This window comes from Salvelinus alpinus, chromosome 30 (genome assembly GCF_045679555.1).
Source record: "Salvelinus alpinus chromosome 30, SLU_Salpinus.1, whole genome shotgun sequence".
NCBI classification, from domain to species: Eukaryota; Metazoa; Chordata; class Actinopteri; order Salmoniformes; family Salmonidae; genus Salvelinus; species Salvelinus alpinus.
This window is the reverse complement of record NC_092115.1, coordinates 8880742-8895066: the sequence shown is the minus strand read 5'-3', so window position 1 is coordinate 8895066 and position 14325 is coordinate 8880742. Positions and strand designations below refer to the sequence as shown.

General features: G+C 40.3%; 1 protein-coding gene across 1 annotated transcript in view; it reads left to right on the top strand.

Annotated features, from left to right (window-relative positions):
- Positions 1-13929, top strand: part of LOC139559963 (pinopsin-like) — a 70402-nt gene extending 56473 nt beyond the window's left edge. Inside the window, exon 4 of the mRNA XM_071376452.1 lies at positions 11312-13929. Coding sequence (XP_071232553.1) covers positions 11312-11665 — 354 coding nt within the window. The 3' untranslated portion in view covers positions 11666-13929. The remainder of the gene's footprint in view (positions 1-11311) is intronic.
- Positions 13930-14325: the final 396 nt, after the last annotated feature.

Sequence of the window (14325 nt, the reverse complement as noted above, 5' to 3'; positions counted from 1 at the left end):
CCTACATCTCAATAACATAACATTACACCATGTGGTCACCTACATCTTCATAACATAACATTACACCATGGGGTCACCTACATCTCCATAACATAACATTACACCATGGGGTCACCTACATCTCCATAACATAGCATTACACCATGGGGTCACCTACATCTCCATAACATAACATTACACCATGGGGTCACCTACATCTCCATAACATAACATTACACCATGGGGTCATCTACATCTTCATAACGTAACATTACACCATGGGGTCACCTACATCTCCATAACATAACATTACACCATGGGGTCATCTACATCTTCATAACATAACATTACACCATGGGGTCACCTACATCTCCATAACATAACATTACACCATGGGGTCACCTACATCTCCATAACATAACATTACACCATGGGGTCACCTACATCTTCATAACGTAACATTACACCATGGGGTCACCTACATCTTCATAACATAACATCAGTATTCCTTCAGTATTCCTTCAGTTGACCTTCAGTAGACCTTCAGTATTCCTTCAGTATTCATTCAGTAGACCTTCAGTATTCCTTCAGTATTCCTTCAGTAGACCTTCAGTAGACCTTCAGTACACCTTCAGTACACCTTCAGTACTCCTTCAGTATTCCTTCAGTACACCTTCAGTATTCCTTCAGTAGACCTTCAGTAGACCTTCAGTACACCTTCACCAGTAAACAGCTGTGAGACATGGTCGCTGAACAGCCCCGTAATGTCAAAGATCCACCACCATATTTTACAGTAGGTACGGGGCTCTTTTCTGCTGATGCATTCTCATTTCGATGCCAAACACACCACTGGTGTGCGTGCCCAAAAAATACCTATAATTTCATGTCATCTGACCAAAGCACCGGTTCCAATCCAAGTGCCAATGCCGTTTAGCAAACTCTATGTGTTTACATTTCATTGGCCACCCACACCAGCGGTGGGTTTGGTGTCCAAATGAAGGCAACGAAAGGAGCACATGCTTCCTGTGACTTGTGACTTCAATCGCTTCAATTCCTGTGACTTGTTCAATCGCATGCAGCTCAGATCATTTCTTTCAACAAAAATATAGTAGGTTTTTTTTCAGACAGGTTTAAAAAGACAGCTGTGTGTGTGTGTGTATGTGTGAGTGTCCATGTGTGTGTGTGCGTGATTGTGTGTGTGTGTGTGTGTGTGTGTGTGTGTGTGTGTGTGTGTGTGTGTGTGTGTGTGTGTGTGTGTGTGTGTGTGTGTGTGTGTGTGTGTGTGTGTGTGTGTGTGTGTGTGTGTGTGTGTGTGTGTGTGTGTGTGCGTGCGTGCGAGCGTGCGTGCGTGCTTGTGTGTGTGAGTGTGTGCGCGCGGACAAAGGATTTCTCTCCATCTGCAGCATCAGCTGTATAATATAATGCTTTGCTCTAGTGCTTCAATTAAAAACGGGTGTCAATCATTTTTACCCTTACCTTTTTCAGAAAAACTACATTAAACAAAATCTCTCTAAGCATTTGTAATAGTATAAAATAATATAACTTCCTTTTTAAAAACATTTTTTTTATACAACATAGCCCAGTATTTAAATTATCTTTATCAAGGGTGTCAATCATTGTGGACCTCATTGTATATTCCCTGCGGATCCATTTTGTCTACGACATTCAGCCCTTCATCAGAGCGTAACACAGTCAGTTTCTGTATTTCCTCATAAGCAAACAACCAATCAATCGGAGACAATTAACGTAATTAAAAGTCCTCAGTTGTAGTTTTGTCATTGAGACAGCATTATTCTCTCTCAATACGACCAACTGTCAAAACGGATTGGCTGATCTTGTGTGTTTAACAACTTGTGAAACATCCTTGTCACCCACTTCACTTTAAGTTATTTCTGATAAGATCGTTCTAATCAAATGTATTGTTACCACTTAGGCTATACATTCATGTGACGTTATCCGAGTGTTGTTCCCTAATCAGTCAGTAAAACGGACTGATGTTATCCTGGTGTTGTTCCCTAATCAGTCAGTAAAACGGACTGATGTTATCCTAGTGTTGTTCCCTAATCAGTCAGTAAAACGGACTGATGTTATCCTGGTGTTGTTCCCTAATCAGTCAGTAAAACAGACTGACGTTATCCTGGTGTTGTTCCCTAATCAGTCAGTAAAACAGACTGACGTTATCCTGGTGTTGTTCCCTAATCAGTCAGTAAAACGGACTGACGTTATCCTAGTGTTGTTCCCTAATCAGTCAGTAAAACGGACTGATGTTATCCGAGTGTTGTTCCCTAATCAGTCAGTAAAACGGACTGATGTTATCCTGGTGTTGTTCCTTAATCAGTCAGTAAAACGGACTGATGTTATCCGAGTGTTGTTCCCTAATCAGTCAGTAAAACGGACTGATGTTATCCTGGTGTTGTTCCTTAATCAGTCAGTAAAACGGACTGATGTTATCCGAGTGTTGTTCCCTAATCAGTCAGTAAAACGGACTGACGTTATCCTGGTGTTGTTCCCTAATCAGTCAGTAAAACGGACTGATGTTATCCTAGTCTTGTTCCTTAATCAGTCAGTAAAGCGAACTGATGTTATCCTGGTGTTGTTCCCTAATCAGTCAGTAAAACGGACTGATGTTATCCTGGTGTTGTTCCCTAATCAGTCAGTAAAACGGACTGACGTTATCCTAGTGTTGTTCCCTAATCAGTCAGTAAAACGGACTGATGTTATCCTAGTGTTGTTCCCTAATCAGTCAGTAAAACGGACTGACGTTATCCTGGTGTTGTTCCCTAATCAGTCAGTAAAACGGACTGATGTTACCCTAGTGTTGTTCCCTAATCAGTCCGTAAAACGGACTGATGTTATCCTGGTGTTGTTCCCTAATCAGTCAGTAAAACGGAATGATGTTATCCTGGTGTTGTTCCTTAATCAGTCAGTAAAACGGACTGATGTTACCCTAGTGTTGTTCCCTAATCAGTCAGTAAAACGGACTGATGTTATCCTAGTCTTGTTCCCTAATCAGTCAGTAAAACGGACTGATGTTACCCTAGTGTTGTGCCCTAATCAGTCAGTAAAACGGACTGACGTTATCCTAGTGTTGTTCCCTAATCAGTCAGTAAAACGGACTGATGTTACCCTAGTGTTGTTCCCTAATCAGTCAGTAAAACGGACTGATGTTATCCGAGTGTTGTTCCCTAATCAGTCAGTAAAACGGACTGACGTTATCCTGGTGTTGTTCCTTAATCAGTCAGTAAAACGGACTGATGTTATCCTAGTGTTGTTCCCTAATCAGTCAGTAAAACGGACTGACGTTATCCTGGTGTTGTTCCCTAATCAGTCAGTAAAACGGACTGACGTTATCCTAGTGTTGTTCCCTAATCAGTCAGTAAAACGGACTGATGTTATCCTAGTGTTGTTCCCTAATCAGTCAGTAAAACGGACTGATGTTATCCTAGTGTTGTTCCCTAATCAGTCAGTAAAACGGACTGATGTTATCCTAGTGTTGTTCCCTAATCAGTCAGTAAAACGGACTGACGTTATCCTAGTGTTGTTCCCTAATCAGTCAGTAAAACAGACTGATGTTATCCGAGTGTTGTTCCCTAACCAGTCAGTAAAACGGACTGACGTTATCCTAGTGTTGTTCCCTAATCAGTCAGTAAAACGGACTGACGTTATCCTGGTGGTGTTCCCTAATCAGTCAGTAAAACGGACTGATGTTATCCTGGTGTTGTTCCCTAATCAGTCAGTAAAACGGACTGACGTTATCCTGGTGTTGTTCACTAATCAGTCAGTAAAACGGACTGACGTTATCCTGGTGTTGTTCACTAATCAGTCAGTAAAACGGACTGATGTTATCCTAGTGTTGTTCCCTAATCAGTCAGTAAAACGGACTGATGTTACCCTAGTGTTGTTCCCTTATCATGTGGGCAGAGTGGATGACTATTGCTCTGTATGCAGTTGTTGTTAGGGACATTTTATTTATTCCCAGAAACATCAAGGCCGTGCCAACTAAGAGGCGGAAAATGTCTGTAACTCAATCGAAAGTACTGCCACATTGCAAGGGTTGGAACCAAAATTATTTTCCAATCGTTTCGGGTCTGAACGGAACCGTTATTTGTTTTGTTCCGGTCCACTATTCCCGACCAGCAAAATAAAGTCCTGAACCGGTTTGAACCCCAAACATAAACTTACAGTTCAAATCGTTCCTTTCTGTTCCTTTTTAAACCTCTGAAATCAAATATATATTTTTTAAACATTTAGATTGACATTAAATAACTTCACCAATGGATAGAGCAGCTTACTATGGAGCGTGCCAGCTATGTACTTGCATTAGACAGACAAGTGTAGTGTAGGGTGTGGCGTAGGACTGACATTTTGCGGGTAAGGGAGACCGCTGGGCATGAAGCGCTAGGCATCTTGTTGTTATGACGTGCATTATCTGAATTAGGCCCACAGTATTATACCTAGGGAGGAGCGGCTTCTATGGAGGAACTTGGAATGTCTTTGAACTTCAGAGAGTTGGCTTAACTAACGTTGGACCAGAGCTACCTATCGTTGGACCAGAGCTAGCCCCTGATCATGACTCTCAGTTGCATTACATTACACAGCCCATCTGTAAATAGCACATCCAACTACCTACCTCATCGCCATCTTGTTTTATTTACTTTTTTGCTCTTTTGCACACCTGTGTTTCCAGTATTTCTACTTGCACATCATCATCTGCACATTTATCACTCCAGTGTTAACTTGCTAAATTGTAATTACTTTGCTACTATGGCCTATTTATTGCCTTACCTCCTTACGCCATGTGCACATTTGTATATACACACACTGTATATAGACTTTTTATATTGTGTTATTGACTGTACGTTTGTTTACTCCATGTGTAACTCTGTGTTGTTGTTTGTGTCACACTGCTTTGCTTTATCTTGGCCAGGTCGCAGTTGTAAATGAGAACCTGTTCTCAACTTGCCTACCTGGTTAAATAAAGGTGAAATAAAAATCAAATAAAAAAAATGTACACATAGTGCCGCTTTGAGTTTTCAAGAGCTAGACCAGAGCTAGCTAACAAGCTGGCTAGCTAACAAGCTGGCTAGCTAACAAGCTTGTGTGTACAGTGAGGAATTAAAATAAAAACACGTTATACCTTTTTTGTAGTTAATAAATCCAATGTGAAACGTGATAACTATAGTCTCCTTAACTAGCATTGATAAAGTGAATCCATTGTTCTCTAGTAAAAAAATTATAATTTCTGAATCACATCTGTAAAGTCATTAACTACAGTAATATATGCATGCTTCGGGGAGAGGGGGAGGGACAAGTAGCCTACACACACACTGGCAAAGGCAGGCAGACACTGGAATACGTTTCTGAGTGACACAGGGATTTGTGTAGATACTTTGTTATGTTTTTTTGTTTGTTGTGAAACTGAAGAAAAAAAATCCCAGAACATTAAAGATCGTCATTAACTGATTCCCATGCTTTTAAAATAATGCTTCCCGGAAACAGTGTAGATCACTATCGTTCTCAGTTATGGTTCTGTTCCATGAAAAATGTGGTTATTCTCTGGTTTTTGGTTCTGTTCCCTGAACCGGTTCCAACCCTTGTATTGTGTGTGTTATTTTTGTTTATTATGCTCTTTGGACCAGTGAGTCAAATAAAGGGGGTTTGAACAGTGGTCAGGGCAAGGAAGTGAACTGTCATACAGAGAGTTGCTTCAGTATAGCTAAAATCCTGGAGTTGCCTCTAGGGGAGATCCCATTGTTGCATACCTATCAAAAAGGTGATTAATACAATATCCACAAACACCCAAATAATTGATCAGTACACATTCTGATATACTGTATCTTCCCCCCCTGTTTTGTTATCAAATGTATTCCACTCACGGACAAATAAAGCAGAGTGTATTTTTGTTGAGTTATTCTGTTAGGAGGTTTTATTTTTGAGGAATACGAGGAATAAATACACAGTGAATAATGAATAATAATGATGAGTAAAAATAAAATGGCTATTGTATATACAGGGAGTACCAGGTAATAACATGGCTATATACAGGGAGTACCAGGTAATAACATGGCTATATACAGGGAGTACCAGGTAATGACATGGCTACTGTAAATACAGGGAGTACCAGGTAATAACATGGCTACTGTATATACAGGGAGTACCAGGTAATAACATGGCTACTGTAAATACAGGGAGTACCAGCACCGAGTCGATGTGCCGGGGTATGAGGTAATTGAGGCAGTTATGTACATACACCTCCATTAACTTTTTCCTATGAGTCCAGCGTTGTGTGTATCAAATGCAACTTTTACTTAACAGTGAAACACCGGTGTTCAGAGTTGAAAGCCCTCTATGTCTTAAATGTAGGTTTATTGCTCACAAGCTCGCTATTAATGATATAATGTTACGCAATGACAGTATGAATGCTCCAATGTCTCATCGTGCCTCTTTCAAATCATTCATCCCACCCAATGGCTGACCTTACAGGAAGTTTTGAGCCCACTCATCGGAGACCGGAATGTCCTGTATGTCATTTTCAGTCTTCAATTCCTCCCAGCCCGTAACAATAGAAACTGTGAGTTGAGGCGAGTTGAAGACTAAAAATGCTGTACAGATACAAGTAGCGGTATGTGTTTGTCTCACTGAAGACCGTCGAAGACAACAGTATGGCACTGTGTATATGGTGAGTACAATTAGCTACTTCTCTCCCTCTTATTACAGTGAAGGTGGCTATGGATGTTGCAGATGGGCGATTGTTAAAATTGCTATAAAAACGAGCATACAGATGCAGGATCTTCATTTGATCACCCTGTTTTTCGCAGGAAATGTCCTGCACAGCAGATAATGCAAACATGTAGTATATTTGGGGTTTAAAAAGGCATCTAAAGTTTGTAATTTACAATTTAAAATGTCAGACTTCAATTGTCCTGACTAAACGTTTATCAACCCCATACAAAAATGTCCATTAATTATAATCCAAACAATAATTCACATTTCCTGTTGCTTATGAGGTAAGGAAACAAATATCCAAATTATTTTGCTGAAATATAGCATTTTGTTTAGAGTTACTACCTTTATAAAGGCCCAGTAAAGAGGTGCTGCCAAACAAAGTGAAAATAGTCTGCGGTTAAAAGAATGAAGCGCTTGAAGCGTTTTATAGGTTATACATCTGACATTTCTACTGGCAAATCAAACATGAAACATTTCTACCTACAATCACATATCAGTAGTAATGAAGGAGAAAAAACTGTTGTCCAGGTGTGTACATCTCCCTGCTTTATGATCAGTTCCTGTCAGCGAGGTCATTCACGTTACAACTATTGAGGGGTTTAGGTGAAATGCGAAAGACACATTTCAGTTGAAGGTAGTCAGTTGTACAACTGACTCGGTATCCCCCCCTTCCCATTCCCTTTCTTCCTCAAGTCCTTTCAACAGTTGTTTCACAACAGTTTTTGTGAATAAAATCATCTATATACAATGGCTATACCAAACATTAGGATCACCGTTTTGCCTTAAGAACAGCCTCAATTTGTCTAGGCATGGACTCTACAAAGCGTTCCACAGGGATGCTGGCCGATGTTGACTCCAATGCTTCCCACAGTTGTGTCAAGTTAGCTGGATGTCCTTTGGTTGGTGAACCATTCTTGATACACACGGGAAACTGTTGAGTGAAAAACCCAGCAGCGTTGCAGGTCTTGATACAAACAGGTGTGCCTGGCACCTACTACCATACCCTGTTCAAAGGCACTTAAATATTTTGTCTTGCCCATTCACCCTCTGAATGGCACATATACACAATCCATGTCTCAATTGTCTCAAGGCTTAAAAATCCTTCTTTAACCTGTCTCCTCACCTTAATCTACACTGATTGAAGTGGATTTAGCAAGTGACATCAATAAGGGATCATAGCTTTCACCTGGATTCACCTGGTCAGTCTATGTCATGGAAAGAGCAGGTGTTCTTAATGTTTTGTATACTCCGTGTATTTCCTTTAAAATTAGTGTGCAAAGCTGTCATCAAGGCAAAGTGTGACTACTTTGAAGAATATCAAATATAAATATATATTTTGATTTGTTTAACACTTTTTTGGTTACTATATGATTCCATATGTGTTATTTCATAGTTTTGATGTCTTCACTATTATTCTGCAATGTAGACAATAGTAATAATGAAGAATGAGTAGGTGTGGCCAAAATTCTGACTGGTACTGTATATGTACCCATTGATGTAACTTATAAATGCCTCATGAACTTAGTTCAACTGTCGTACGCCATCAAAACCCATAATATAAGCTGTTTTACTCCAATGTTTGTAAATAATAAGTATAAAGAAACACTGTATAGCCTCAAAACATTACAAATATAACTTTGACATCATGGATGGTCAGTCGTTTTGGGGCAGCAGGTAGCCTATTGTTTAGAGTGTTGGGCCTGTAACTGAAAGGTTGCTGGATCGAATCCCTGAGCTGACAAGGTAAAAATCTGTCGTTCTGCCCCTGAACAAGGCAGTTAACCCACTGTTCCCCTGTAGTCCGTCATTGTAAAATAAGAATTTGTTCTTAACTGACTTGCCTGGTTAAATAAAAAAAGTGGGAGTACGCTTTGTTATCGTTTCAACTACTGATTGCCGCTTTAAAGGTTGTTTTCAATTGAGCCGACATCTGCAGCATTTACCTTGAATCTCCATTGTCAACTAGAAGGTTCGGATTGACTCCCGGCCTTTATATGAACTGATGTGTTAGCGGCGCTAACCAACTCCTCCACCCCTCTTCGTGACATACCCCTCAGGTGTTTTTCATCCTGTGCCAATGAGACATCTAGATCTAGCTTCAGTGCACTGAACGAGACCAGAACAAAGTTCATTACAAACTTTCTCACAACTTCTCTCATTCCACCTACATATCTCAGTTATTTCCATCCTGGTCTTAGACCCACTATTTGATGTATCCCCCTATATCACCCATACAGTATATGGCTTTTTGCTGTCTCTTGCTCTGCTTTCCACCTCTCACTCATCTATCATATCCTCTCCCCAGTAGGGTTTGTGTTTTGACAGCTGACAAAAACCAGGGGATGCTCAACAACAAGATCATAGAGGTTCTATCCACCTCATGCCAGTCTCTAGCCTCTCCAATATGACATCATGAGATGGGAATTGTCTACTTTTGCCAACGTACTGTGGATCTGTGTTACTGTATCTTGCTTTTGTCTGGATTATCTTTTCTCTGTGTGTGTGTGGGGGGGGTCTCTGTTTTAGTGTTTTCCATCTGAAGAGGCAACAGTGTCGTAGGGCTCTCTACTTTTTGACTTCTCTTGAGGAAATGTAGTAGACTATAAGTATACATGAAATATGCTGAGTATACTAAGTACACTACGTTTTCTCAAGGGAGGTGACGTCAGTGCCCTTAAGATGGCGGTACAGGACCGAAAGGTTGTGAAAGTTCAGCCTGGGCCATAGGCTTTTTCTACTAAGGTCTCTGTCTCCATCTGTATGTGTGCATGCCTGGAATAAAAACAAACCATTGGCCTAATTGTTATGCTTTTAAAACAGGATCTGGAGTTTTTTAATAATTCATAAATTAAATATCTGAGCTTTGAGTTTTTGACTTTGGAGTGAAACGTGAGATAGATCATCTGTAGTTTCCTGATCACTTTGTGGGTTTTAAATATAGATGGCGTGTTCATGCAGAATCCAATCTATTTTTGTTGATAGGCAGAAGCATATGCAGAAAAGTACCTTATACCTACGGTAAAATATGGTGGTGGATCTTTGATGTTATGGGTCTATATTGCTTCCACTCGTCCAGGCGCTCTTACTAAGGTCAACAGCAGCATGAACTTTACCCAGTACCAGGAGATTTTTGCCAAAAACTTGGTTGTCTTTGTCAGGAGGCTGAAACTTGCCCGAAGGTGGATCTTCCAGCAAGACAATAACCCCAAGCACACATTCAAATCCACAAAGAAATGGTTAATTGACTACAAAATCAACATTTTGCAATGGCCATCTCAGTCTCCGGACTTGAACCCCATTGAAAACCTGTGGTTTGAATTAAAGAGGGCAGTTCATAAGCGCAGACGAAGGATATCAAGGATCTGGAAAGATTCTGAATGGATGAATGGTCTAAAATCCCTCCCAACATGTTTTCCAATGTCATAAAACATTTTAGAATAAGGCTCAGTGTTGTTACCCTCGCAAGGGGAGGGTGCTGCAAACAGGGGTGCCAATCATTTTTACCCTTTTTTAAAATATATATTTTTTTTAAATTACTCGTTAAACAAAATCTCTTTCTCTGAGCAATATTTCCACATTTTTTGAGAATACAATATAGTTCAGTATTTGTATTATTTGTATTATTTATTGTATACAATCTTTTTTGCTAATCTTTATCAAGGGTGCTAATAATTATAGACCTGACTCCATCTAGTCCCTTATTGTAATCATTGCTCATCTCTCTGGGACGGGACAATGATGTAGTGGTTAGGGTACGGTTGAGAAAAGAAGTCTCTGTTGTCCTCTTACCTCAGCAGGCTTTTTCCATTTAAGGTTACCAGCACCTCACATTAGCAAACACTTATCCAATTGAAAAAGCTGAAATTGTTCCATTCTTGATTGAGAATGTAATTAATTCAGCATTTAATTCCAATTGGGAAATGCACAAATAATTAGTGTCTCTCAGCTTTGTTTCACATGAAAAGGAAAAGGAGGTCTCCAATCAGACGGCTCCGAATTGCTCGTAATTATCGACCATTGCACTTCTCAAGAGAAAGAGAGCGGGAGTCATGTGTCACGGAGCGAATTAATTTCCCTGATGAGAAAGGCTCAACTTGTATGGACCCCTTGTTTGTCAGCAGGAAGTTGGAGAGTTTATGTGATTGTGCCTGCGGAGATGGGATTTTGTAGCTCAGTTGGTAGGGCATGGCGCTTGTAACCACAGCGTAGTGGGTTCGATTGCCGGGACCACCCATACGTAAAATGTATGCACGCATGACTGTATGCTAAATGGCATATATTAACCTCAAGCAGGTATACAAGTATCTCTAAGTAGTCTTTGTGGAGTTGGGGTAGGTAACAACTTGAAGTAGATACATTACGAAATGGTCCTTAAAGCTTAACACTGCTGTTTGCAACGAATAAAGGCTAATGATAGTACATACTCGCATAATTTGTTTTCCCCATATTAAGAAAGGCCATGACCATTCCTTAGTGGATCAATCTGATAATACACAGCCAACAGATGATCTACTGTCTCTGCATCTTTCCTTCTGTTTGTCCGTCTGCATGTTGGGTGTGTGTTTGAACGTGGGCATGCGTGTGTGTGTGTGCACTGGTATGCCAGTTCCACAGGTGCTTCCGAGCGCTGCTGAGGTGCCAAGAGCCTCAGAGGGGTTCCAGCCTCAGGAACTCCTCCAAGGCACCGCCCAAAGCCGTCCGAGGCAGTGCCCGCAAAACCAACCACCACAACTTAACTTTCATGGTTGCCTCCCTTGGGCAGCCCACCAGCGACGTCCCCCAGCTGGGGAATGCAACCCTGGACTCAGCCTTCCCTGCTTACTCTGACATGGTCAGGCCCACCATTGTGTCGCTAGTGGCCCACTACAACGGCGGCCTGGGACCGTCAGGGGTTACAACCCCTAGGAACCAATTACAGGGAGGGGAGGAGGATCCAGAGGGGCCGTCAAAGTGGATTTAGTGCTGCCAGGATGAAGGACAACAGGCTATAAAATCTGAATGCCTCCGGACTCTTTGGAAGTGGAGCCGCAGGAGCTGCTAGTGCATCTTGAGGAAGGACATCAACCTATCTGGGTCTGCACAAGCTCATACATTCTGTCGCCGTTTACTAGCTCAAATACGCCTATGGACCGAGAGTGGGGAGAGAATGGTGCGAAGAACCCCTATTTATTTTGTGCAATTTCTAATGTTTTGTCAAATATATTAGTTCCATGACATGTCAATGTGATTTCACCCTCTGTCAGTGTACCTTTATAGTGCAAAAAAACAGAGAGAGATGAAGAGTGTATTTTTGTATTGAGCGGAGATTGGAGTCACAGTTTGAGGGAACTCATGTATTGTATTTCAAGTATTTTCAGGAGACACGTTTCAAAGGTGTGAAGATGACAAAGTGCTCAGAAAAGAAAAACAAAAACACAAAAAGTAATGAGGAAATTGAACTGTTAATGAATTTTGAGCATTGATCTATTGCTGAATTCCATTTTCTATCAAATATCACTCGACACTTAAAACGTATTCAACTGTAGCTAGTCACACGTTACTTGTTGTATATCATTTGTCATAAACACAGGTAGCATATCTGGCATGTATATTTCTTCATTTTATGTAAATATGCAAAAAAGTACAAAAAACTACTTAAAACGTATCACCAGGTGATAAAATGTGGAGACTGGTGGTGTTCTTTGGCAGAACCCTTTTTGGTTCCAGGTAGAACCCTTTTGGTTTCAGGTAGAACCCTTTTGGTTTCTATGTTGAACCCTCTGTCTGAAATTTCAGGCTGTCTTTTCAAACAGCTCTTACACCAAACTTGGCATTATCATCAATTTCACAGTATTATTCCAACCTCATAGCGTGAAAATCACGTTTTTCATTGCACTGGGCCTTTAAACAACTTTACAGCAATTATGATACAATAGTTTGTTCCTTTTCATGTGAAATATGATTGCAGCTTTTATGATTTAGGCCTACGATTAGCTAGGTGTCGAGACAGAATGTGTCTTACTGTAGACAAGGTGTGATATCAACCCACTAAATTAGAATCGTTAACATGGGCGTTACTCGCCACCCTTCATCTTGATTGGCGATCAGAAATGACCCTTTTTATCACTACCACTACATCCCTGATTATTATTTTTTGGCCAGTTTGTGTCACCCACATTTGGTCAAAACAAGGGACTTCCCGGTTAAGCCTACAATGACGTGAAATGATTGTAGTACACTTCTGTCGCATTGTAAAATGCTTCAAACAGTGCAGGCCTCATCTATATAAAAAGGACTTTGAAGTTATCAATAAATATTTATGACAGTAATTACCTGGAAATTATACAGTGATCATCTATGAATTACTGCTAGCTACTTGTACTGCTAGCTAGTTTGTTTACTTTGACTAATTGGTCTAATTTGAATATCAGTTAAGTACTTTGGGACATCAAACTATGAAAATAATCACGTTTACATCATACCCAATTGGGTCTGAAGAATGTCAAAGTGCATGGCTTGTTATGCCATGACGGTACAAAGAGAAAGTAGAGAAGTCGTAAGTGCATGTGATCATATGAGTTTGTATTACTGGCCTTGAGTCTTACATCATTTACTATAGGTGTTGGACTCCAACTTTTGAGGTTATACCCAGGGCTTCTGGTGGAAATTAAAATGTGGATTGGCGCACCAGTAAGGAAGCCCAATGGCCCACTTCATGTATAGTGAGTGCTGTATGAACAAAACACACTTTCTGAATTATTTTCATTTTAACTGGAGCACATTGTTGTTCAAATCTGAAAACCCCCCCTGGTAAACATATATATATTTTTAATTTAACCTTTATTTAACTAGGCAAGTCAGTTAACTTATTTACAATGAGCTGACAGGAGTCATACATTTGCATATTGTATGAAATGTGTTTGTTTTCTTTGTGTTGAGGGTCATAATAAAATCAGAGTTGATGTTACATGATGTTACATGATTTTTTATTAACAATAGAATGGTTACGTAGGAGTTATTAAATGCTTGAATTGCCCACGGTGAATATGTGTTACCATTTGTAGTGTAATGTTATCTCACTGGGAAAAAAATACATTCAACACTGTACATAGATGTGTCCTCAACTAACTGACCACAGAGACTGTTAACTATGGACAGACCAGTTACAGGTCGTAAATACTGTCACACCAAAGTGAGAGGAATTTCATACTGTTTTGACGGTTGCGGTTTTAATAAATACTTTTTTTTCTTTTTTAAACAACGTCTTCTGTTGTTGATGTTTTCTGTAGAGAGCTGCTGTACACACTGGGCCCATTGAAAGTACAAAGAAGTATCTGGTAACGGCTTTCTTCCTGGGATGAAGGAGAGGACCAAAACGCAGCGTGGCTAGTGTTCAACATGATTTAATAAAGAATATAACGTGAACACTACAAGCAACAAAACAATAAATGTGAAAACCGAAAACAGTCCTATCTGGTGCAGAACACAAAGACAGGAAACAATCACCCACAAACCAACAGTGCAAACAGGCTACCTTAATATGGTTCCCAATCAGAGACAATGACAAACACCTGCCTCTGATTGAGAACCATATTAGGCCAAACAACAAACCCAACATAGAAACACAAAACATAGAATGCC